The 24,200-nt window shown below is 43.8% G+C and overlaps 1 protein-coding gene across 4 annotated transcripts; it reads left to right on the top strand.

The window, feature by feature from the left end:
* The first annotated feature begins 1,200 nt into the window (after positions 1–1,200).
* fam107b (family with sequence similarity 107 member B) lies at positions 1,201–22,243 on the top strand. Of its 4 annotated transcripts, none has more exons than XM_049573892.1 (4): positions 1,201–1,412; positions 17,670–17,808; positions 20,423–20,579; positions 20,795–22,243. In XM_049573892.1, the coding sequence occupies exons 2-4, from the start codon at positions 17,681–17,683 to the stop codon at positions 20,912–20,914; spliced, it is 405 nt and encodes a 134-aa protein (XP_049429849.1). In that variant the 5' UTR covers positions 1,201–1,412; positions 17,670–17,680; the 3' UTR covers positions 20,915–22,243. The 4 variants fall into 4 exon arrangements, with proteins under 4 accessions (XP_049429849.1, XP_049429848.1, XP_049429847.1 ...); XM_049573891.1 differs by having other exon boundaries at positions 1,204–1,412; positions 17,637–17,808; XM_049573890.1 differs by lacking the exon at positions 1,201–1,412 and adding an exon at positions 16,180–16,387.
* The last annotated feature ends 1,957 nt before the right edge of the window (positions 22,244–24,200 follow it).

Below are 24,200 nucleotides of genomic sequence, written 5' to 3' on the forward strand. Positions count from 1 at the left end.
CCCATTTTCACTTTGGCCACGGTAGTTCTACAAGCTAGGCACACAGGAGAAGTTTCAGTTCTGCAACCCACAGGGGAGCCCTTTCGTGTGGAGTTGGAATGTTCTCCCTGTATCAGAGAGGGTTTTCTCCAGGTACTCCGGCTTCTTCCCACAGTCCAAAGACATGCAGGCTAGGCTAGGTTAACTGGTGACTCTACTTGCCCGTAGGTGTGAATGTGAGTGTAGATGGTTGCCCTGTGATAGGCTGGCGACCTGTCCAGGGTGTGCCCCGCCTCTCGCCCAGTGTCAGCTGGGATAGACTCCAGCCCCTATGACCCCCAATAGGATAAGCGGTTGTGGAAAATGAATGAATCAATGAATGAATAAATATTAAAAATAATGTGATTGAATATAATTCAGTTAAGTCGGCACGGTGGTGTTGTGGTTAGCACTGTTGCCTCACAGCAAGTTCCTAGTCCGATTCCAGGAGGGAACCCCATCTGTGTCTGTCTTCTCCCCATGTCAGCGTGGGGTGCTCCAGCTTCCTCCCACAGTCCAAAGACATGCAGGTTAATTGGTGACTCTAAATTGACCGTAGGTGTGAATGTGAGTGTGAATGGTTGTCTGTCTCTATGTGTCAGCCCTGTGATAGTCTGGTGACCTGTCCAGGGTGTACCCTGCCTCTTGCCCATTGTCAGCTGGGATAGGCTCCGGCCCCCCCCGCAACCCCCAACAGGATAAGCAGTTACGAAAATGGATGGATGGATAATTCAGTTACATATTAAACCACATGTCAAAGAAATCATACTAAAGAGGTTAAAACTTGTGGTTAAAGACGAACTTTGTCCCTCCAACGTGCTTGTGGCCTCTGTCAGGGTCAGAAAGAAACAATAAAAAATATATACCTAAAATATAAAGTACAGTTGCCCCACTTATATATTTTGAATACAACAGACAAAAAGACAAAAGTGTTTTTAAAGAAAAAAGTCACTTAGTTAATAGAGCCTTTCACACTCTCCAGTCAGGCCCATATGGATACTTATGACAAACAACGTGTGCGCGTGTTTGTGGGTGCGCGCGCCCCTCCATCCACGCCCCGCCGTGCTCTCGAGGAGTCCCCACACATCCACTTCAGTGAGCAGATGAAGACAGAGGAGGAGGAGGAGAAGGAGGAGGAGCCCCTGCGTGACGTCACTCCATCCCTCCCACCCAGCTTAAATTTACATTTTCTATGGGTCCTGACTGAGTGAACGTGTGTGTGTGTGTGCGCTACAGCAGCTATTGGAGCAGTTTACAAAAGGCAGAGTCTCGCGGACACACCTCGAGCTCCTTTTTAAGAAGTGGTCCGAGGACGCACCGATGTGGCCTGAACCACTTTGTCAGCTGAAATATTAACTCGAGTTGGGAGAAGTCACGTCGGGGTCGACTTTGAGGTAGGTGTGCATGTGTGTGTCTGGTTTCTGTGTGTTTTTTTTTTTTTTTTCCATCACGAGCGCACTAACAAAAGCGGCACGTTTCAACTGCCCTGTCTGCCCCCGTCGGCACAAGCAGCAGGTTTTAGGTGTTTTTAAAAGAAGACTAGAAAGTATGGAAGTAAAGAAAAGACCCGAGGAGAGGGGGAATGAGGTTGCAAAATACAAACTCTTGCTTCATTGTCTCCTTTTGTTGCGGCGCATGACCGTAGCCGACGGGACAGTGGAGAACAAACACGTTGAGGTGGTTGTACAGCATGTACAGACTACAGTTCACGTTTACTTTGGAGCACAGTGATACTATTCACGGCAGCTGAGACTTTGAACCCTGGGAGAAGAATAGAAGAAGAAAAATAAATCAGTGCTTGTTGTTTCTAGGGTGTCTGAGGTGTTCAGGGGAGATGTTATAGGTGCTTATGCTCACGTGATACTCAGGTTGACACAAATCTTCTGAAAATATAAAATCACTCGTTTTTGAGCGCTATAAGTCAAGATTATTAATGTATCTTTACAGTCTGTAGCTACAACACAAGACTTGCTTTGTTTTTTGCTGTTAGATGCTCATTTAAATGCTCACTACAGCCTTTAGATAGTAATAAAACCCCAACTCTTAAAATGAGGCCCCCCCTTTTTTTTTTTTTTTAGAAAACAGCATCAGAAGAAACCATATTTTATTATTTATGTATGATCTGATCCTGAACTCATCATGTATGAGTAAGACTGTGTGTGTAATACCACAGCAATGACTCCTGCCTCCTGTGTCTCAGCACATGGCTTCGGTCAGAGCTGACACACTGGCCTGTGCTGTCATCACACACACACACACACCAACTGTCATGTGAAGAGGTGTGTGTTTGCATGTGTTTTTGATACGGCAACAAGTCCAGAACTTATGGTGTTTCTTTAGAGGCTCGCTGTCAAACTTTAACAAGATGTTAAGCAAACAGGGCTGGAGCCAGCTCTTGTCTTGCCCCTGTGTGTGTGTGTGTGTGTGTGTGTGCAGGGTGGAGGCTGAATCGCAGGCTGGCAAATAGGACTTTAACGGTGAAGTAGTTTAACCTTGGTTCATCAGATGAGCCCTAGTGAGAGGAGAAGTGACAAAAGCAGGTGGAATTAATGAGTGTGTTGTACTGTCTAGGTGCAGAGCTTTCAGAAGTGCGTGTGTGCGCAGGGAGGGGAAAGTTTCTCGCACATGTGTTAGTCATTTAGAGCGGAGTTTGCTAAACGATTTACATCTGTTTTCTGATCTTTGAACCCCCTCTTTCCCTCCTCTCTCTCCTGTTTCTCTTACGCTGCCTCTCTTGCTGTCTTCTGTTTCCCGTAAGAGCTGATGCTGTCACTGTGTGTGTGTGTGTGTGTGTGTGTGTGTGTGTGTGTGTGTCGGAGTGTGTGTGTGGTGGGTGTTACAACTGGAATGCTCTCTGCTCCGTTATTATTGCACTCAAAGGAATTTAAATATGTGAATGAAATGTCTGAGTTTCCACTCTATAATGGCATGTGTCCATTAGTGGTTTCTCAGATGTATCATTATAGAATTGGGAGTCCATGTCCAAGGACTCAACCTGGCCTCAAGAAAAGCAAGGTATGTGGGGTTAGGGTTGGGTGTGTGTCCTGTAAAGGGCAACTGGCACCCACATGTGTGTTGACAGTATTATCTCCCACAGTCCTGCTGGTCTGTCTGTGGGCACAAAATCTTCATTAGTCAGCAGAACGCACTGATCCTTTAGATCCACACTCACACACACTGTTACTGTGTGTGTCTGAGTGTGTGTGTTTTATGATCAGGCTCTGTTACTAGACATTCTGTTCACTAGTGGTGAGAGACTACCTTGTAGCAAATGTTTTCAAATGTTTTCCCCTGTAATGAGCCGTGTAAACATAGAGTGAGGTTTCAGAGGGTCTCTGTACTCACAGTGAAGTCCTCATGTTTGAGCAAACACGTCTCCGCTCTGTCCGTTTTCCGCCTGCAGGAATACTTTAAGTAGATTTTTGTCCCCTTCTCTACAAATGTATCAGTGCAATACTACTTGATACTGAAGCCAAAACAGCACTTGTCTTGATACCTTACTTGTGAAGTTGAATGTACAGTTTTTCTCTGAACCATCTTTTCTTAATGTAGCAAAACAAACACGGTGGGTTTCAGTGTTGTCTTAACACAAGCAGCCGTGCAAGCCAAGCCAGGACTTTGGTGAATCAAAACAGCGTCCAGTTGGAAAAGTTACGACTTAAGCCAGGAAATATCTAATTAGAGCCGTTTAGATACTGATACCAATATCGGAAATGCCTGTGATGCTGCCTGAAATGCTGGATTGGGTATCAGCAATTACTCAAGTCTATGCACTGATTCAATACCACATAACTTACTGATAAACTTTAAAGTAGTTTTACACCTGGATTAAACAGCTGTATGTCTTGTTTGATCTAAAACAGTAGCCGAAACAATAAGATGCGCTGTGCAGTTACTTGCAACCACCGTTATTAGCCCCTTTGACACCAGATTTTCCGCGAATGTTGGGCCGTTTTGCCGGCAAGCTGTGAGCGTTTAGACACACAGAGTTGGCGAGTTGATCCGAGGTGCCCAATTTTCCGCCTCATAGGGTAGTCATATTGGTGGAACCCTTTTAGTTTAAACAGACCGAGGCGGCCCTCCGCAACGGGAGGGACTGTTGAAGACTTGTGGGAGGAGCTGTTGATGACGCCGCACATGCAAGCCACTGGCAGTGGGAAAACAGGAAAAAGCTGATAGCAGGAATTAGTGAGCAGCTAGTAGCAAGAGGGAAACGCAAACCTGACGGACGCTGTAAAGATGAGCAACTGAGGAGACAAGGAACTGCGCACCCTCGCAAATGAAGAGGCCATTAACTGTCAGATGACGGGAACGGTGAAGAACAGGCCGACTTATGAGAGAATCGCTGAAGGACTGACTAGCCGCAGCTTCCCTCCCACATCACTGTTTACGTCACACACTGAGCTACACATTTTGTTACTTGCTCACGCCCCCCATTGCTCCGAAAAAGGCACATTCTGTATAAACAAAAGTAGGTAGATGGCATTTTGCTGCGCTCCCCGATCTTGTTTTTATACTTCCAATGCTGAAAAAAGACTGATTGGGCTTTCCTGCAAATTTGCACAATTCCTGTCTAAAAAGGGCTACTGTTTTCACGTAGATAGTGTAAGGTTGCTCATTAGCAAAATTTTAAATTTGATAATACAAAAAGTTGTCTTTGTTCGTGTTTTACAAATGGTTTAACCTGAGCCAAGCCATACAACAATGAAAGCAATCATTCCATGCCCATACAGTGTTAGCAGGATCGAGCTGTTAATTCTGGTATTGGAGCAATACTCAGTTTCAGCCGAGACACAAGCTCAGGTATCAGAATTGGTATTGTGAAGGAAGACTGGTATTAGAACATCTCATATCTAATCAGAAAATAAATAGACAGAACCAAGGGATTCCCTCGGTATGTGATAGTAGAGGTGGGTCACCTCACTTGAGGCAAAGACCACCATTACTAACATCATGATTAATATACTTTTATGAAATAATATATTAACCTTAAGAAAAAGAGAGTTATACTATTGAAGAGCAAGTCATATAGTCGAGTGTGGCTGGTCAAGGCTACAAACTTTACTGAGCACAAGACAAGAAGTGTAGAGTCTGGGTGTTGCACCAGCTCTGCTGAGCAATATTCTCCTGAGGTTTTACACCTCAACTGTACATTTCCTGACAGAAAACTGTGAAGATCTAAAAAAGGACTTGATGCTAACTGATGGCATTTGACTTAATACCCATATTTCAGTTGGCACTACAGCCCTATGTGAGCATAGCCTTTTGTGTTTGCTGGCTGCTAGTGAGCTTTTAGTAATCTAACAAACATGGTCAAATGAATTCATTTCTAAACAGACAGTAAATAAAGCAAACCCATGCTTTTATTTATCTGTTTCCTCAAACAGTTGTTGACAGCGGTGCTGCTTTGTAATCTGTTATGCCAGTTTTTGACAGACACTTTACAGCTTTACAGCCCCCCCTCCATGCAGGCTGTATGAAATATGATGATGCAATCAAAACACGAGTGATGCAATCACACAATCCTACAACGGGACAAAGGATCTGTTTACACTGGGCTGTAGTTTTGTTGCTATGGTTTTAGATTATGATGTCACGATTCAGTATCGAGTTTCCTGATAGAGCGCTGGTGTGTGGTTCGTGCGTGTGGTTGTGTGTTCCTGTGGTGGGTGTCAGTCTATGTAAAAGGCAGGCATTTAGAGGCTTGACTTACTTTTTAGCCGAGCAGGCTCAGGGGTTGATGTTGATTTATGATAAGATATATATGCATGCTGGAGGCTAAAACAGACACACGCACACACCTACAGAGACTCAGCTTCTCAAAGAATCCCATTGATTTTCCTGCTGTTATGCTGGAGCTTCAATCACAATAAAGCCCCATTACTGTGCTGACCACTTTGCGTAGTCTTGGAGAATGGATGACACACACAACGCACACACAGACTCCAAATGCCTTCCTCGTTGCAGCTTGTTAGGCTGAAGTATAGAAAGATCGGGAGTCTGAGCTGCATGAATTGGATTAAGCCCTTTGTAAGTCAGTATCAAGATATATGATCCTGTCTTATTACAAACACAAACAGGAACATACGCCCACGGCAGGACAGAGCCACTTCTTTCTTATGCAGCCTGAAGCCAACAGGGCTCTCAGAGTGTATACCCCCATGCAAGCTCTGGAAAGTTTCACGAGACAATGAAACCACATGATTGCCTACCATCCCGACTAAAAATATGCATGCCATGTACATGCTGTGTATTTTGAGTCATGTCAAGCATAAAGCAAAGAATCAGAGAGAACAAAGACTCCTCATTCAGCCTGCATTTGGACACCTGGTTACCTCATTATACATGTGCGTGCAAGATCAGCTTGCACCCCTGTGTGTCTGTCTGTCTGGCAAACTGTAGATTGTCTGGTTGCCCGAGGTAACAGTTGTTATTGGGGTTTTCTCTACCAGCATGTAAACAAAGGAGAACCTCCCAAATCCTCCCCGGTGTGCCCTCCAGCCAATGAGATCGGAGCTCCCAGCTGGGCTCAGCCAGTAGACGGAGAGGAGGGGCGTTCCTCTGCTCCATAAGGAAAAAGCAGCAGTAAAGCACAAAGCTTTGAATCTGAAAGTGGAACAGACAGCAGAGCCATAACAAAGACTCCTCCTTTATGACTGAACGCCACTTCACACTGCTGAGCCAGACATAACGGCTGTGGCTTTTTTAACTATATGGCTTTTACACCGCTACGGAGACAGATACTGGAACCACATTTATAAGGGTGATGTGTGTGAGGAATGTGTAGTGTACGGGCAGATGTTTACATCTCAGTGAGGAGGAGCCACATGAAACGTGCTTGCGCTCTGTCTATAATTTGTCTTCTGTAGGGTGTGTCTGTGTAGCAGAAACCGTCTGGATTCTGTGCGTCTGTCTCAGTCCACCTGCTCCCATCATGCCTATACATATATGTACATGACCATGTGTCAGAGTCAGCTGTGAGAGAGTATAGGCCAGCCTTTTGTATTTGACTGACAGGTGTGACCCCAAACTGTACCCCCCTCACCAATTATTCATGACATGTGTTCACAATTGGGCGTGAGTAAGCACTTTGATTTTAACCTTTTGAAGGAAAGTGCACATACCGTGCGTCCAAATGTTCCTGTCACTCAGAGGTGTCGGGGCATGAATGTAGGTCTCCGGCTGTGTGCCCCTACATGTATATGCTGTTGTGTGCCCAAAGCGATAATCACTTTGCAGGTTCATCACATTCCCATAGCGTGACTCAAAAGTGGTGTCTGTGCCTTTTCAATCCACCCCATTCATTCTGTAATCTGCCTCAGCCCGGGGCTCACAACGTGTGGCAACAGGACTGTGCACGAACCACCGCATTAAATAACTTCAGGCAGTACTGGACACAAACTGTCAGCACAGGCATGTTTAAATTCAAAGCATGAGATCACAGATAACATAATCAGCTTCTGAGTCACATCATTTTTTTTAATGTTATTTCAACAATAAAAATGTCTGTTACTCTTCATCCGAACGTGTTGGAGACCGATCAGAATGTCAGTATACTTGGCTTGTGCTGCAATAAACTCCTAAAAGCCAGATATGGAAGTGGTCAAACTCGCATAACAATCAGACAAGACCAAATGCAGCCACAGTGGTTATCCCACAGATGCAAGACAAGTAGAGGGATAGAAAGTAGCACAGACAGATTTTAAGAACTGCACAGCCACAAGAGGCGACCGTTTCTAAGCCACGATCACAACACTGTGATTCCAGTCAGACCTCAGAATCACATTAACATTGTACATAATCGTTGCCAAAGTGATGAATGTGCTGTCTTTTTTCTCCCACTTTTTTGAAGTAGAGACCAAGAACTTACTTGTGTAGAACACAGATAAAAGAAGAGTTGTGAAGGTTCCTCTATTTTGAACTGTTACTCAGAATTACAATGTCAGGTGTAAAGCAAAAGCCTTTGTGTGATGGACTTGTTTTAACTTAAAACTTCCACTTCACTGTCTTAAAGGGATAGTGCAGATTTGAAGTGGGGTTGTGTGAGATACTTCACCACAGTCAGTGTACCTTAAGTAGATGTCAGTCAGAAGGCCCGCAGTTTGGAGAAGCAGGCAGGAGTACTGCTACAGAAGCTAAGCAATGGACTGCTGTGGGCGGGGGCAGCAGCAAAAACTATTTAAGCCACCAAACAAAATCAATATAAGTGTAAGTGTGTGTTATATTTAGAATATTTTCCTTAGGGATGCATGCTGATATCAGCATGTCATCAGTTCAGCTGATTTTGGCTTTAAAATTAAATATCAAAACTGGCCAACATGCCTTTTCTCAATTCACACAATGACTGAATATTACATACACTGGGAAGTATTTCATGTCTCCGTCTGATGGTGGGCCATCGCAATAAGAGTATGCATGCATAATATGATGCTAATTCCACTACAGAAGAGACTTAATGATCACTAAAATTTGTTGGAGAAAAAAGGGGATATATTGATATCAGTATTGGTTATCAATCAAATGGGTTGTTAGATATTGGCATAACGGATACCCGCAAAAAAATCAAGTGTTGTTCATAGCTACTGTACCTCGCTGTCAGACAGCTAAAGCTAAGGATGTGATGTTCATCTATGCTCACTTTAAAGCCATCAGACTCCTTTGACAAAAACAGTAATTTTAACTCAGTGGTGCAGTGGTTGGCACTGTCGCCTCACAGCAAGAGGGTTCTGCGTTTGGCCAGGGCCCTTCTGTGTGGCGTTTGCATGTTCTCCCAGTGTCAGCATGGGTTTTCTCAGGGTGCTCTGGCTTTCTTCCACAATCCAAAGACATACAGGTTAGGGTAATTGGCCACTGTAATTTGCCCATAGGTGTGAATGGGAGCATGAATGGTTGTCTGTCTCAATGTGTCAGCCCTGTGATAGTCTGGCAGCCTGTCAAGAGTGTACCCTGCCTCTCGCCCAATGATAGCGGGGATATGCCCCAGCACACCTGTGACCCTGTATGAGGACAAGCGGTTACGGAAAATGAATGAATGAAAACAGGGAAGTTTCTGATTTACCGCTGCCTCAATCAGTTAGTTTGTTTGTGGTATTGTGTGACTGTGGTGAATCTAAACTGAGAAAGGGCCAACTGACAGCAAGATAAAGCATTGGAAATACGGATAATGATATTTTTTACATGCGCTTTTTTTTTTTTTTTTTGTTAAATACAATTTGCTGCTGCCCCTGTCCACAGCGGTACATTACAGTACATAGCTTCGGTGGCGGTGCTCCTGCCTGCTTCTCCAAACTGGTGGCATGCAGACCGCTATCTACTGTATGTAATACACTGACTATGGATAAGTTTCTCATGTAACCCCCACTTCAAAAAATCTGAACTATTCCTTTAACAGTACATGACGACAGCAACAGTGATACAATAACAACACATCAGCTGACAGTCTTTATACATATATAGACATCAACCATAAACATTTTTGATAAGGATTGCTTAACTTTGTTTTTAAAGAACATATATTGTGACAAAAAAAGCAAATATATTTATGCTGTATTTAGGCCAATGCTAGTTTATCTGCCAAAAGCTAATATCAGCCCAGAAGATTTATCAGTTTGGGTCTGCTGGAAAAAAAGGTTATTAATGTTCCTCAAACTGCAAGTGAAGACAGAAAAAAGTTTTTACAGTAAACACTGTGCAGCCAGACATATGAGAACAACGTTAGAGGGAGAGAGTCGCAGTTATATAAATGTTTTTGTTTGAATATTACTCTTGGCTGCCAGGGGTAGTAATGAGTTTGGGTGTTTACTTTTCATTATGACAGTCTATAGAGCCGCCTAGTACTCCCTTAATGACATCAGGATTTTAAACATCCACAGACTCGCACACACACGTACAGTACTGCATGTAAAGCCAACTAGCCCACGCCTCCCTCACATGACGAGCCATGTGTTATATCACCCTTTCATTGTGTGGGTGTCGGGTGTTTGTGCTTGGATGTGCATCTGCATCTGTGTTTTATGAACCCTAAAACCCCGATTGTAAATTCCCATACCCCCGCGTCTCCCCAGTGACATCATCACACTGTGGGAGCAGGGTGGGTGCTTTTGGAGGTCAGTGCACGATGAGGCCCCAGAATTCCCCAGCTCCTCTTCTCCTCAGCTCCAGACCCTCACTCTGAGGCAGGAAATGCAAAACAGATCTCAACCCCCAAATTCCCAAGAATACTTTAGAGTTCCCCTCTTATTCTCTGTCTTTGTTTCTCCATAAGATCATCTCAGAATTCAGTCCTCTTTGGTCAAATGTTAGATGTATTTGTAATCTGAATGTACATCTTCATCGTGTGTCGACTGGCAGTAGCTGTAAGTTTGAGCTGTGAACTCAAACTGAAACTGTTGATGGCACTGTGAACGGACAGAAGCGTGTTAATGATACTGACTAGTTCACTGTGTTCATGTTTTGTCTTATCTTGGCTGCATCTTTGTTTGGCATGCACTGGCAGGTCGGTTTACCCTGAGGGTAACTCTCTTATCGTTTTGCTCACACACACACACACACACACACACACACACACACACACACACACAGTACAAGACTGAAAGCAACTGCTGTGGGTATGATGGTTGTTTTGTTTTTTATTTTTAGTTGATACTGTTCTGTTTTTATAGGTGCTGGTTATGGGAAACAGCGTTTCTATTTTTCGATTCTGCACTCTGGAAATATTGTGCACACGTACGTCACTGCGCTGCCCATCATGATTTATGTGTCGTCACGAGGGAGCCTTGTAAATGAGCGCGTATGCGGAGCCCGTCCGGGAAATGAGCTCATTGTCACTACCAGAACCCCCAACTCTCTGCGACTCTTTCACTTTCTCTGTCACTTTCTCTCCTTCTCTTACACATCCCCCCCCCTGCTCTCCCTCCCCCCATTTCCCCCACAGCTGTCAGTTAAAAGCTCATCTACGTGTGTGTTTTAATTAGAGCCGCCCCTATTTATGGCTGAATGGCCGCTTCATTAACAGAAATGCTGGGAGACGCACACTCAGATCTCTCCGGCTTGTAACACGCAGCGAGGGGGGGAAAGGGTGTGTGCATGTGTGTGTGTGAGAGAGAGAGAAAGAACGGGGTGTGGGGGTTGCTTCAGGGGTATTGGTGACGCAATTTCCCCTGAGGGGCGGACCTCCCATCTGTGAGTGGAATAGACAGGATCTGGCCAAAAAAAAGATAAAGAGACTGTGAATAAGAGGAACTATATGGGACAAGAGGGGGATAAAGGAACAAGAGAGCACATCGTAAATTAAGTTCCAAGAAATGGTATTTTTCCTCAGTGTTTTGTTAAATCACACTGTGTTTCAGATCCAAAGCCAGCTGATCTTGCTTTCCCTTTACATATGTATGCATCTATGAACAGGATATGGCCAATTTATACCTTTTTGTTGAGCTTCTTTTGGTGGCAGCGCTCCAAAACTGCAGCTATATTAAGGACAGTACATATAAAGGTCAAAATCTTGGGTACATAATTCTAGTTTAGTGTTTATTTACATGTAATTGTTCACTAAGCTTCCTTAAGAATCACATATGGGTAAAAGAATTGAACTGCTCTTTCAAAAGATGAGTCCCCTTTTCATGTCGGGTGTTTCCATGATCGGCACACATCAAACTGGACGCTAAAATGCTGATCAGTCCTTTTCATGAGCCTGACCCCTGCTTACCTTTTGTGCAAGATACTGTGAAAAACAAATCCTGGCACGGTCATGGTGGAGTGGGTGTGGTCAGCCATGTGTTCACAACCAATGACAGTCGGCGGCACAACCCCACTCTGTGCGGAGCTCTGGATGGTCTGCTCTGTTTGTGCCTGTATCCTGGAGGAGGACAGTGGGGTCAGATGGTGAAGCAGGCCACCAGCTGCTCTCCTCGCCTTCATTTTGTCTCTGTCTTTGGAGGCTGCAGCAGGAAGAAGCCCGCCGTTGACTCATGAGAGTCGTCTGTCTGTTTCCTTACCCAGTCTGTCCATTTTAGTAGCGATCCCAACATCAAGTTATTGACCTCCTTCTTCCCTGCCATGCCAGTCACAGTGCACTTTTTGTAAATGTTTCTCTTTCCTGTAGTATTCGCAGTAATGTCTGTCTGCCTTCCCAGCAGTGAAACCAAAGAGGAACACCGATAATGGCCAATTTGTGTTTCCAAACCCATTCCCCCATCATTAGCCTTTCTGCCCATCTGTGCACCTCTCTGCTGAGTTAGAGGAGCAAGATTGCTTTTCATGCATAGTATTTTTAGAAATGGATATACACATATTTGTGTGTAGAATAAGTTTTTAGGGTCAGAGTTTTTAAACCTGTACTTATTGTCTAACATAAGTCTAATATTCAATCACGTGTAGATCTGTTTTTGGTCTCTTAAACTTCTGAGAAAACTATCTGGCTGCTAAATTTAGCTGCTCCACAGTGTTGCTGCCTGAAACAGTATACACACATTTTCAGTAATACACCACTGATAACACGCTCACACAGACTCCAATTGTGAAAGAAGTGTATTGCATCTTATTTAAAGATTCAAATAAAAGGAAGTACTTGGATGAATGTGTCTGATAAAGATGTTTACAGTAGCGTCTGTGTTTGAGTGAAAGTATACCACAGTCGCAGGCTGCGTTAGAGCTGATAGAATGACTTATCGTAGATGGATAAGAGTGGCTGCGCTCACCCTGCCAACTCATTGCATCACTGCGGGCAGCTCGGCTATATGAGCACACACAAAGACTTGCATTCATAATAGGGACTCATTTCTCAATTTCCCCCCCCTCAACTGTCCTCCAAGTCGCCATGGAGACCTGCCATCACCCACACTGCATTTAGTGACACAGCATTCAGGAACAGGAAAGAGCTTCTGCCAACTGACATCTTAAGCCTTCTAATGGGCGACACTTAAAGAGACTTTCAACGACTAAAAAACAGCCTCAAAGCGGCCATAATCAATATATAAAAACAACAATATATGTACGATATGAAATCAGTTTTGTGCATGGTGTCACTCAGAGATGAAGCTACAGAAAACTGCCTTCCAGCTTTGCAGTTAATTTCAGCTTCACAGAGATTTTTAGCGTCTTTTAGCTCATTGTTTTTGTTTTTTCCAGCCTGAAACCACTTTGGTTCCCTCTCATCAAGAACTCTTTACACTTAGACTGTACAGAAATGTGGATTTAACTTTCTGTGCTACTGTTTAAGCCTTCTTTTGCTATTTTTCTGACGTGACTGATCAGATATTTCCGAGCTGCCCGATTCAAAAATGTGACATTTCACAGAACATGAGATCATCACAGTCATACACCGGTCATTAGGATGACAGGGAGAGAGTGAAGTAAACAGAGACAGGCTCAACTTGCCAGCCCGCTTTTCTCCTGTCGTCGACTTTCCTCTGACCCAGTTTTTCTCCTTTCTTTTCCATTGTTTTCACCAATTTTCATTTAATTTTATCCCTGAATTTATGCGTGGACATTTGAATCCTCTAGACGTTGCCTGCTTTTATTTTTTAGAGTGCCTGGATTGCCTTTCTGTGTATCCTGCACCCTGTATCTTGGAGATTCAGGCCTTTTGGAGGCTCATTATCGATGAGTGTATGTATGTCTGTGTGTTTGCTTGCTGTAAGGGTTTTTTCTCTACGACCTATAAACTGTTTTAATGGGATTCCTGGAACAGCAGGAAGTCCTGTCCCAACACACATGCTTGGAGGGTTGCTTCTGTAGTGCACGTTTTGTTGTGCGATGTTGCAGATATCAACACACACAATCTACTGTATGTGTTGAAGTGGCTGTTTGTTACAGTGCTGTATAGTTCTGAAACCCACTCATAGTCAGACACCTGCAGAAGGACAGATCTTTAGGCAAAACTGTGTATTAAAGGTCGAGTGTGTAAGATTTAGGGGGATTTAGCGACATCTAGTGGTGAGGATTGCAGATTGCAACCAGCTGAAACTTTTCATTTCAACTTTTCGTGAACCGGTAAAAACACTGAATAAAGTCCCATAAATCCATCTTCTAACCGCTTCATCCTCTTGAGGGTCGTGGGGGGGCTGGAGCCTTCCCTAGCTGACAATGGGCGAGAGGCAGGGTACACCCTGGACAGGTCGCCAGACTATCGCAGAGCTGACACATAGAGACAGACAACCAGTCACACTCACATTCACACCTACGGACAATTTAGAGTTAACCTAGTCCCCAATCTGCATGTCTTTGGACTGTGGGAGGAAGCTGGAGTGCCCGGACAGAACCCACGCTGACACGGGGAGAACATGCAAACTCCGTACAGAGGCGCTCCCACACCCGGGATCGAACAGGGAACCCTCTTGCTGTGAGGCGACAGTGCTAACCACCACTCCACTGTGCCGCCCACTGAATAAAGTCATTTTGCATATTAAACAAATCTGTTTTTCCTACCCTGCGGTTGCTGAGGGGCTGCTAAATTTAGTATCAGATGCAAAAACATGACTGGCCCTATCTAGAGCCAGTGTTTGGTTTGTTTGCTCTGGGCTGCAGTAGAAACATGGCATTGCAAAATGGTGGACTCTAAGGAGGAGGACCTGGTTCCTATGTGGATAAAAGCAGCTCACTCTTAGGTAAAGAATAATAGTTATTTTCAGGTGATTATACACTAAAGAAAACACTTCTCATATTCAATTTCTGCCAATATATCCTCCTAAATCATAGACACGTAGCCTTTAAATGCAGGTCATTATCTGACCGACATTTGAACATGGTAACTGGGTTATCTACTGTATATTGTTCTGAAGGTGTTGGACTTTTAACTGATACTGAAACGTGTTATCTATATAGCTTTTGAGTGAAACCAGTCAGGGCACTGAATATAACATGCAGAGCCACCAGTGATAAAGCAGAATTTAAGAGTCTCCAGGGCTCCAATTTGAGGTTACAGGTTCCTTTTGAACTCCCTATGTCACTTCCCCTCTCCCTCGGGGCACAGAGGAAGTAGGAGCAGATGTGTTAAGCTAACGGACACTTTGACAACACTGCCAGTCTGTAAGTTCCTCTACTCCCCACTGCTGGCATTAACAGAAACCGCCTTTGATGTACACAGCACGTGTGTGCTCACACGCAGCCACTGATTACAGTCACAAGCTGTTCTGCCCACCTCTGCCATCTCGCCTGCACAAACACTGGAACTGTGCTCTGGCTGTGGCACTAAATGTTCTGTCTGGCATGTTTCTAACATTATTATAGCCACGGATAAAGCATGTAGATGAAAGTTCTTCTCTCATTTTTAGGAAGATATCCATTAATATTTTCTTTTTTAAACTCATGTTATCAAAAATGATGACTTCAGAAATTTACTGTACACATTTTAAGATGTGTGTTTTCCACATGAGCTGGTAAATACGATTTTTTAAAAGGTTACTAATCTGAGATTAGAAGGGATTACCCCTCACCATGACTGTAGATCACATCCAACTGGGAAAGCAATATTTTCATGTGTCAACATATTCCACTTTATCCATCAAGCGGATTTTATTGTGTGGTATTTCTCACTCTTTGTTCTGCAGTGTTCAGCCCCACACCGTGTTTATCTTAGGCTCCTTTGTTATGTAACTGACACGGTTTAGTTTCTGGAATGCAAGAATATCGACCTCTAGTGGTGTATTTGACTCATTACACGCACCCTTGGTGTGAATGTTTTGATTTTAAGGACACGCTCCCACCCACCTCAGTGTCTAGCACGTGCGGAGAAATGCATCTTCAGTACTGATGAATGTGATTGGCCTGCTCAGGCTCCAAAATATCACTCCATGTATTCAGCCTTCATCAGTCGCAGGCAGGAGAGTCACTCACAGGCGTTTGAGAACGTGATCGTTTATAAATCTGAGTCATTCGTGTGACTTCGTTATCTAATCTCATCTTATTTTTTGCACCATCATTATCAAATTACTGCCACTTTAAAAAAGCTCTCTCACCAATTACAAGATAAAATACAAGGAAGTACCACATAATGACAAGAGGGAATATTCATTAATCAGTGATGAATATATGGCAAATAATGTTCTGACTGTTTGTCTCTTTGAGGTGTACATTTAAATTGAGTGGGAGGGTTTAGGTGAGGGAGGGAGCACAGAGAGAGAGAGGGAGCATGTCTCTGTGTGTGAGAGTGTGTGTGTGTGTGTGAGCGTAGCTATAAAACAGACTTTGAACTCCAACCAGCTCAGTAGCAGACAGCTGTGCAGGACAAAGCGCATCTCCCGCATGCAGCTCGGCAACACACTGACAAACAGGACAGCGAGCTTTATTAGCCTTTTCTGGAAAATACGTTGCGGATCAAAAATAGCAGAGATGGCGACAATGTTCAGATACCCCGTGTTCCCTCATCTGCAGGGTGAGTCAAGCAGAGATTTAAATTTGCAGGAGATAAAAGTGAAGTACGATGCTGTTTTAGTCTTGTATGTGCAGAATATGTTTTTAAACATGAGTTTAGTCAGATATCAGTCTGTTCTCATTTCAGCTGGTCAGATTGTGACTTTTATCTGTTAAAAAAAAATCTTCATCACTTATTATTTTAAATAGAGCATGTTGTGAGCTATCAGTCTGATACAAGAGGCGATGTTTTTAATGAGCAATAAAAGTTACTCTGATTTTGTACGAACAAGGAGGTATACAAGGAGATCATGCAAAAGCCGTTTCAAGCTGCACATTTTTCATCAGTCTGATGAAGAGTGTGAAGCTCGTAACATCATCTCAGTGGTAGTTAAACTAAATATATGTTCATGGGAGCAAAGTCTGTATTTCTGCGACATTTTGTGTACACTGTGATTAACATGCGGCACTCATCAAACTTGCTGCATTCCAGTTATCTCTCAGCTTTGTTGCAGCGTGATAGGTGACACTTTTTTCAGGAGATATACTGGTTTAGCACAAGCTGTTTTGATTTCTATAAACAGTTCAGTTTAGGACTAGATGGTACAATCCTCGATGCACATACTTCAGACTATGAGTGGGAGTACTAGTGCCGTCTGGGGGTCCAAGTGGGAGCCAAAGGGTAGATGAATAGAAGAGTAGGAAAGGGCAAAGGTAGATACAAAAGTAAGAAGGAGCATATGGCTGTACACTCTGCCTCCCCCTACTCCCTCATTTTGATGAAGGAAGAGGGGGGAGAAAATACACTATCTTCGGTTTTTAGCTTATTAAGGCAGCGTGCCCACTTTTAGTCCTAAATCCTTTGATTACTGAGGTCATGGATTGAAGCTTTGGGCTACTATTGTTTCAGCAACTTCTGCAATGTTTACATAACTATGTGCCTGTACTGTTCTGATTCATCTCTTCGTTATATTGAATATGGCTTCAGGCGGTGGGATGAGATGTTCCTCCACTCAGTGTGAACAATTATGTAATTCCAGCCTGAGTCCTATCACTATAGAGACGATTCAGAAACTGAGCGTGAGCCAGAGGATCAGGCAGATGCTCGTGTCACGATTTGAAAGGAGAAAAAAAATAGATCCCTGAAGAATGTGTCCTTGCAGGAGAGATTTAAGAGATTTCTGTCACCACTGCCTCGTCACATCCAAACCCATGTTACTGAGAGAAAGTGGTTAAATGGAAGTTTGTTTTATTTGTTTCTGTCGATTCAGATCCGTGTGACCCTGGTCTGTCGCTGTCAGCAGGGAGGAGCGTCATGGCGGAGCCCGACTACCTGGAGGGGGACTGTGATGAGCTCATCAAACCCAAGAAGCTGATCAACCCGGTCAAGAACTCCCGAAACCACCAGGACCTGCATCGAGAGCTGCTCATGAATCAGAAGAGGTCAGGAGACAGAATAATACACCCTCAGCACCTCTCTCTCCTTGTCCCCTCTTTATGTCTTTTTATCACAGTTTAAAGCACATAAACAAAATCAAAACAACAAAGATGGGCGAATTCCAAGCCTATGAATAGAGATAGTAGTTTATTCGTTTACTGGGGTGATAAACCTCTGTTGGTGTCCAACAGTTTCCTGGATCATCATCATTTTCTTGTTTGCTTATGGCAACAATCTCAAGCTTACCCCCATCCAAAACAGATTAGTCAGGGGAAAGCAATACAGTGTCCAGATCCAGGCTAATTTAGTTAACTAATGGAGGATGAGTTAACACAGTCGCCCTGCTGCTTTGTTGTAATTGGCTTGATCGCATCCAAGCACACTGTTCTGATGCTCCTGCAGTGTGTCACTGGAGGTGACTTCACTGGACCACCCCACCCAACCTCCAGCAGCAGTATTATGTAAAGCTGTGGATATAAAACTTTCATAGGAAGCTATTATATAAAACCCCAAGTGCATCCAAGTGTCAAAAATTGGTTATGTAAAGGTCACGCAGATGTGCCGTACGTGAGGAACCTGTTGTGGCTACTGATATTAGTGCAGACTGTGTGAGCATCCGTCACATGCATACTGGGGCCCGCCATCACCCTTCTGACACTTAATGTTTGCATTTTCTCTCACCAAACAGCGGCGGCAGCTTTGTGCCCGAGCTATTAATAGCTACGCAAACGCACATGCTGTTGACAGCTGTTACATCACAGCAGCGATGCTCTGCTCCTAAACAGGTCAAAGAGTAAGGTGCTGCTGCAGAGATGGAGGCAGGGCAATAATGAATGATGGGAAAACAGGCCAGGGTGGGCAGGATCAGGAAGCCTAGGAGGAAATGTCATAAAAATATTAGAAATTCCAAACGCGGCGAGGTATTGTTTCTCGTCGTCTAGACGGAGAGAGTCCCGGGGCATCAGGAGAAGTCTGCGAGATAAATCTAGTGGGCTTTTTGGGGGATATACTTGTTATGATAGGGCTCTCTGTCGTGCACTGAAAGTATAGAAAGCTTGCCTGCGTAGTGGATTAGTCACGCCGATGAGAGTGGGGAGGGGTGGGGGTGGGTGGATGGATGCATGGATGGATGGATTGGCTGCATGAAGAAAGAAAAAATGTGTTATGTAATCAAGATTACAAAACAGTCTCTCGCCGAGGGCCTTTCTCTGCCGTCGCTACCTTAGCTGCGATGACCCTTCCTACACACACATACAGAGGAATTTCAGAACCTCAGCCACCAAAACTGGCGAAGCATTTGAGCAGATGGAGGTATTGATGTGTGAGCACACATTCTTCCCAGTCTGCTAGAGGGTGTGCACTCATAGGAAGTCACGGAGAGGAGGGTCAGTGATTATGTAAACGTTACCAACGGTGAAAGGAGAGTGGGGTAAGCATCTTAATAGCCTGTTTTACTGCTCTCCGTGACCTTGACCCTCGCGTGGTGCTTGAACACAGCCTGAACAGATCACGTCTTCTACCCTCTGCTCTGCTTCACACTGTTAAATGCTGTCACAAGACCCACTCTCAGGCAAACCGGGACATTATCTGCAGCAGTGACTTGAGATAAAGTGGTGGCTTGTTGTAAATTAACTCCCACTCCCCGGAACACTGTGAGCTCGGTTATGCAATCTTCAGGATTTAATAATGCATTTAATTAAGACACTGTTGTTGGCGAACTGCAGTCAGGTGTTTTCTTTGAAGAACAGAGGCAGGCTTTCATGACGAAAGGGAAATCAGCACCCAGGAGGAGAGGTGGAGGTGGACAGTATGGTTTTAAAATTGAATTAACGATGTAATCAGGGACATGGAGGATGGATTTTCTGACCAACAGATAGCCTCTGCCCTTTTACTACACTTGATTCTTTTATTCTTGTGTTGCACTTTGTTGTGCCTCCCTAATCCTTTGTGGGCTTTGCTATTTATTGCCTTCTGCCTCGACTCCAGCCCATCTCTGTTCCCCTCTGTCTTAAGTACCCCTCCTCCCAAGCCTCATCCTCAGCCCCCACCCTCCTCCCTCGTAATTTGGAGGAGTTTGGAGCATTACGTAACATTTGGTATTTTTGTTCTTCGCAAGACACGCTCACACTTTGGTAAAATGTCCCGTCCTGAAATTTGCTGAACAGCCCGGGCTGTTGTGTAACAGTCTCGCAAGTTTACCAGAGACTTGTAACTTCGAGATAGTTTCCTTGTAAGGAGTGTGTGTTAGATAGTTTAAGATATGGGCTGTTGTTTTTGGGACTAAGAAAAGGGAAAGAAAAGGGGGAAATATGCCCTCAGTTTCAACTCTCTTTTCCAAAGTCAGTTTCAACACTGGCAGACTTCACATTCACCGACTGGTGTATGTGGAACAATCTGTGATTGGGCTCCTAATCAAAACTTTCCTGAAACACGACTGACATTTTTAATCCACAACATCTAATACAGATCTGCACGTCAAACTAGAATGAGGTCACGGTCATCATCTGTTACGCATGAACGCAAAGACTAATCTCCCGCTGAGTGGGGCTCTGTGGTGTCATCGGATGTTGCTCATTAAGCTTTGTTTTAGTAACATGCTGTCTCACTGATTGTGCGCAGGGGTCTGGCTCCTCAGAACAAACCTGAGCTCCAGAAGGTTCTGGAGAAGAGAAAGAGGGAGCAAGTGCTCAAGGCTCAGAAGGAGGAGCAGGAGGCCCACAAGAAGAGGAGCGACCTGGAAATAGAGCTCATGAAAAGACAACAGAAACTAGAGCAGGTAAATGATTGAAAGCATTAAAGTAAACTGTCACTTTTGCACTTAGATGGACCTAGTTTCTTGTTTCTGATGACTAGAGCAAACACAGATTAAAGTTGCTGACTGGACTTTGCAACATGAAACAACATGCATCTGTCTAACTAGTGCATGAAAAACTGCTTTCACATGCAGTGTCTCCCCTTAGTCTGACTTTGTTGTCGTCTGTCTTGTTGCAGCTGGAGCTGGAGCAGCAGAAAATCGAGGAGGAACAGGAGAACACTCCTGAGTTTGTGAAGATGAAGAGCAACCTGCGCCGGACCAAGCAGGAGACCGACGGGGAGGAACGGACCACCTAAAACAACCAGCAGGGGTGTCTGGGTCCGGCTGATTGTGCGTGTGTTTGTGGGCACCAAGACGTCAGGAGTGTGTGTACAAAAGAGAGAGAGTGTGTCGTCTGCGGCGCACGGCGGTGACCTTACCGTGGTCCGAGACGAACTTCCTGGCTTTCCCAACCTAGCTGTTCCTTTCCCCGCAGTGAGGAGAGAGACTTTACAGACTAAAGACCCCCCCTCTGTCTGCCTGCCACGGACCGCCAGCACTCACCTCTGCTCCTCACACCCATCCAGCAGTACACAGCACCCCCCGCAGGAGGGACCTAACACAGACATGTTACATGTTCAACGCCTTTTAAACGAAGGCGAGCAAGCTTCCAATGAGCTCTGATGGAGAAAACAACCAAACACACACACGCAGGAGTTTTCATCCCCTCTGTTTTCACTCCTCTCTCCACAGCAAGCTGTCGTTTCTCTTTACTGTTATCGATGTTGTTATCGTGGTTGTTTTCTTTCTTTTCTTTTTTTTTCTTTTTGTTTGTTCCTCAGAATCAAATAAGGAAAAGTGGACACTGGATGGACTCTTGAAGCTGTGTAATGTAAAAGCCAAACAAATGTGCTTTTGTTATTTATGTTTGTAGCTTTTAGCCCAGGTATAGGGGAGGACACTTTTTAGTCGTTCTGTATTTTTAGTTTTGTTTTACAGCATAGTTTATGAAGCCAGAACAGGACAAAGGGAGTGTACGGTTGTGTGAAACACTCACATTTGCTTTATTATTTTTTTTTTTTTAAATTCCGAACATGCCATTTCCTCAGCTAATGCAATTTTGAGCAATAGTAGAACTCCCAGGCATGAGAGTGACCTTTTCTTTATATATTCTGTTGTTTTGTATGAATAAAAATGTTACTTAATAAATAATTTAAGTTTTTGTTAGGGTGGTCAATAAGAGCTCTGAGACCTGTCTGATCAGTCTTTGTGTGAATTTATGATCAAAGGATTAGTAGTTCTGGGGATATCTGTGCGGCTCCTTCATCACTGCAGTATTTTATGGAGCCATGGATGTGCAGACAGATAAATTACATCCTTAAATCTGATTTAAAGCAGTCATCATCTGCAAAACTATTTCACTCACGTATGTTACACAAATTCCAAACCGGTTACACAATATGGGAAACTGTGATAACTTTGGATGTCAAAGCGCACATGTAGTGGTTTTTTAAAGATCACACACAGTAACAATATGGGTCTAAAATTCTGGTGTGTGGGTCTCCGGGAAGAAGCAAATTTCTAACAACATAACCCTGTGTTCTTCTCCAGAATCCTCTTTTAAATAAACTTAATTTTAACACACACGTTCCATTTATTTTTTCTTTATTTGGTGTGCTGCTGGCGTGGATTTGTTTTCAAAATAAAGGCAGTCTTTTTTTTTTTTTCCTTTTTTTTTTTTTTTAATGGAACGTGATGCTAAAAATAACAGCACAGCAGTACGTGTGTCAATCAGAGCTTATCGCTTTGATTAACTCCAGTTTATTTGGTCTGACGCTGATGCTGATTTTGCTCACAGACTACAACAATCAAATGTCAAGACAAGGAACAGACACAGGGTGAAGGCAGTCAGGCTGCTTATAAGGCAAAGTAGAGCAGGCAGTGTGTGATGTGGGGACTAAGACGCACATAACACATTGTGGGGGGAAGTGGGGAAACTAAAGACAATGATCAGGTTATAGGAGATTTGTTAGATGACAGGAATTTAGTGTGCTTAAATGACTAGTTAAACAAGGATAGATGTTAATACAGCTAAGAAGTCTACTTACAGTGGTTTAAATAATATTGTTTCAGACTGTTACAGGTAAGGAAGTGTATGTAGTTATCATCATCCAGTCTCATGTTCACATTCAGTGACTGAAGTGGACAGGGTTGGAAAATGGATGATCAGGAAAGGTAACTTGGAGAAGTTTAAAGGTCCAGTGTGTAAAGTTTAAGGGGCTTTAGTGGCATCTAGTGGTGAAGAATGCATATTGCAACCAACTGAAACTTGTCCTGGTTACAAGTCTCTCAGTGTTCAATCAATCAGTCAATCAATCAATCAATCCCCCACACACACACACACACACACACACACAGAGTCAAAACAGTCAATAACATGAGGAACCAGGTGAGGAAAGAACCACCTATAGGGAGCTCATCCTCACTAAGAGGTGTCGCAGCCTACGGCCACAGGGAGCACCACCACAGAGACCACCCCGACCCAGATAGACTGGGATGGACTCCACACATGGTGCAGAGCCCCCCAGTCCTCCGGACCTGAGTGATCTCCAGGACGACGTCCCCGCGGGCAGACCGGGCACACCTCTCAGTGTGGAGGCCCCCCATGAGGAAACACTGGAGCTAAAAACTAAGAGACTAAAAGGCAATATGATAAGATAAAACAAGTATGAGATAAAATAATGATAAATAAATAAATGAAGATTTAGAAACTTAATAATAATGAAATGCATAAAGATTAAAAATAAATCATTTAAAAGCATCAGAAATTAAAATAACATATAATATAAGAATTAAAAGAATAAAAGAAATCAGTTAAAAGCTAAATTTAAAAAGGTGAGTCTTGAGCCTCCTTTTAAAAACAACAGTCTCTGCAGTCCTGATGTTCTCCGGCAGGCTGTTCCATAAGTGAGGGCCATAATGGCTGAATGCAGCCTCCCCGTGGGTTTTTGTTCTCACTTTTGGAACAATTAAAAGGCTGGTGCTGGAGGACCTCAGGATCTGCGAGGGTTGATATGATAAAAGCAGGTCAGATAAATAAGATGGCCCAAGGCCGTTAAGACATTTAAAAACTAATAAAAGAACCTTAAAATCTATCCTGAAACACCCGGGGAGCCAATGCAGCGACTTTAAAACTGGTGTAATGTGCGCCCGCCCTCTGGTCCTTGTCAGCACTCTTGCGACTGAGTTTTGAAGTAACTGCAGGTTAGAGATGGTCTTTTTGGGAAGACCAGAGAGCAGGGCATTACAGTAATCTAAACGACAAGAGATAAAAGCATGCATCAGCACCTCCGTGTTAGCCTGAGAGAGGACTCTGGCTATATTCTTAAGATGATAAAAACCTATCTTTGTTACATTTTTTTACGTGTGGAATAAAACTAAGCTCAGAGTCAAAAATGACGCCCAGGTTCTATACACATTGTGAAGGTTTAAAATCTTGTAGTTTTGGTAAAAGTTTCTCTCTCTGGCCTTCAGGACCAATAATTAAAACCTCTGTTTTGTCCTGGTTGAGCTGTAGGAAATCCACTGCCATCCATGACTTGA

This window comes from Epinephelus fuscoguttatus, linkage group LG4 (assembly GCF_011397635.1).
Source record: "Epinephelus fuscoguttatus linkage group LG4, E.fuscoguttatus.final_Chr_v1".
Classification (NCBI taxonomy): domain Eukaryota; kingdom Metazoa; phylum Chordata; class Actinopteri; order Perciformes; family Serranidae; genus Epinephelus; species Epinephelus fuscoguttatus.

What these genes read in the sequence shown, in the direction of transcription:
- fam107b (XM_049573889.1), top strand. Translation starts at nt 16,258, where the DNA reads ATGCAGCTCGGCAACACACTGACAAACAGGACAGCGAGCTTTATTAGC. An exon ending in CTGCTCATGAATCAGAAGAG is followed by an intron (nt 17,809 to 20,422) that starts GTCAGGAGACAG and finishes GATTGTGCGCAG; the next exon opens with GGGTCTGGCTCCTCAGAACA. An exon ending in GACAACAGAAACTAGAGCAG is followed by an intron (nt 20,580 to 20,794) that starts GTAAATGATTGA and finishes GTCTTGTTGCAG; the next exon opens with CTGGAGCTGGAGCAGCAGAA.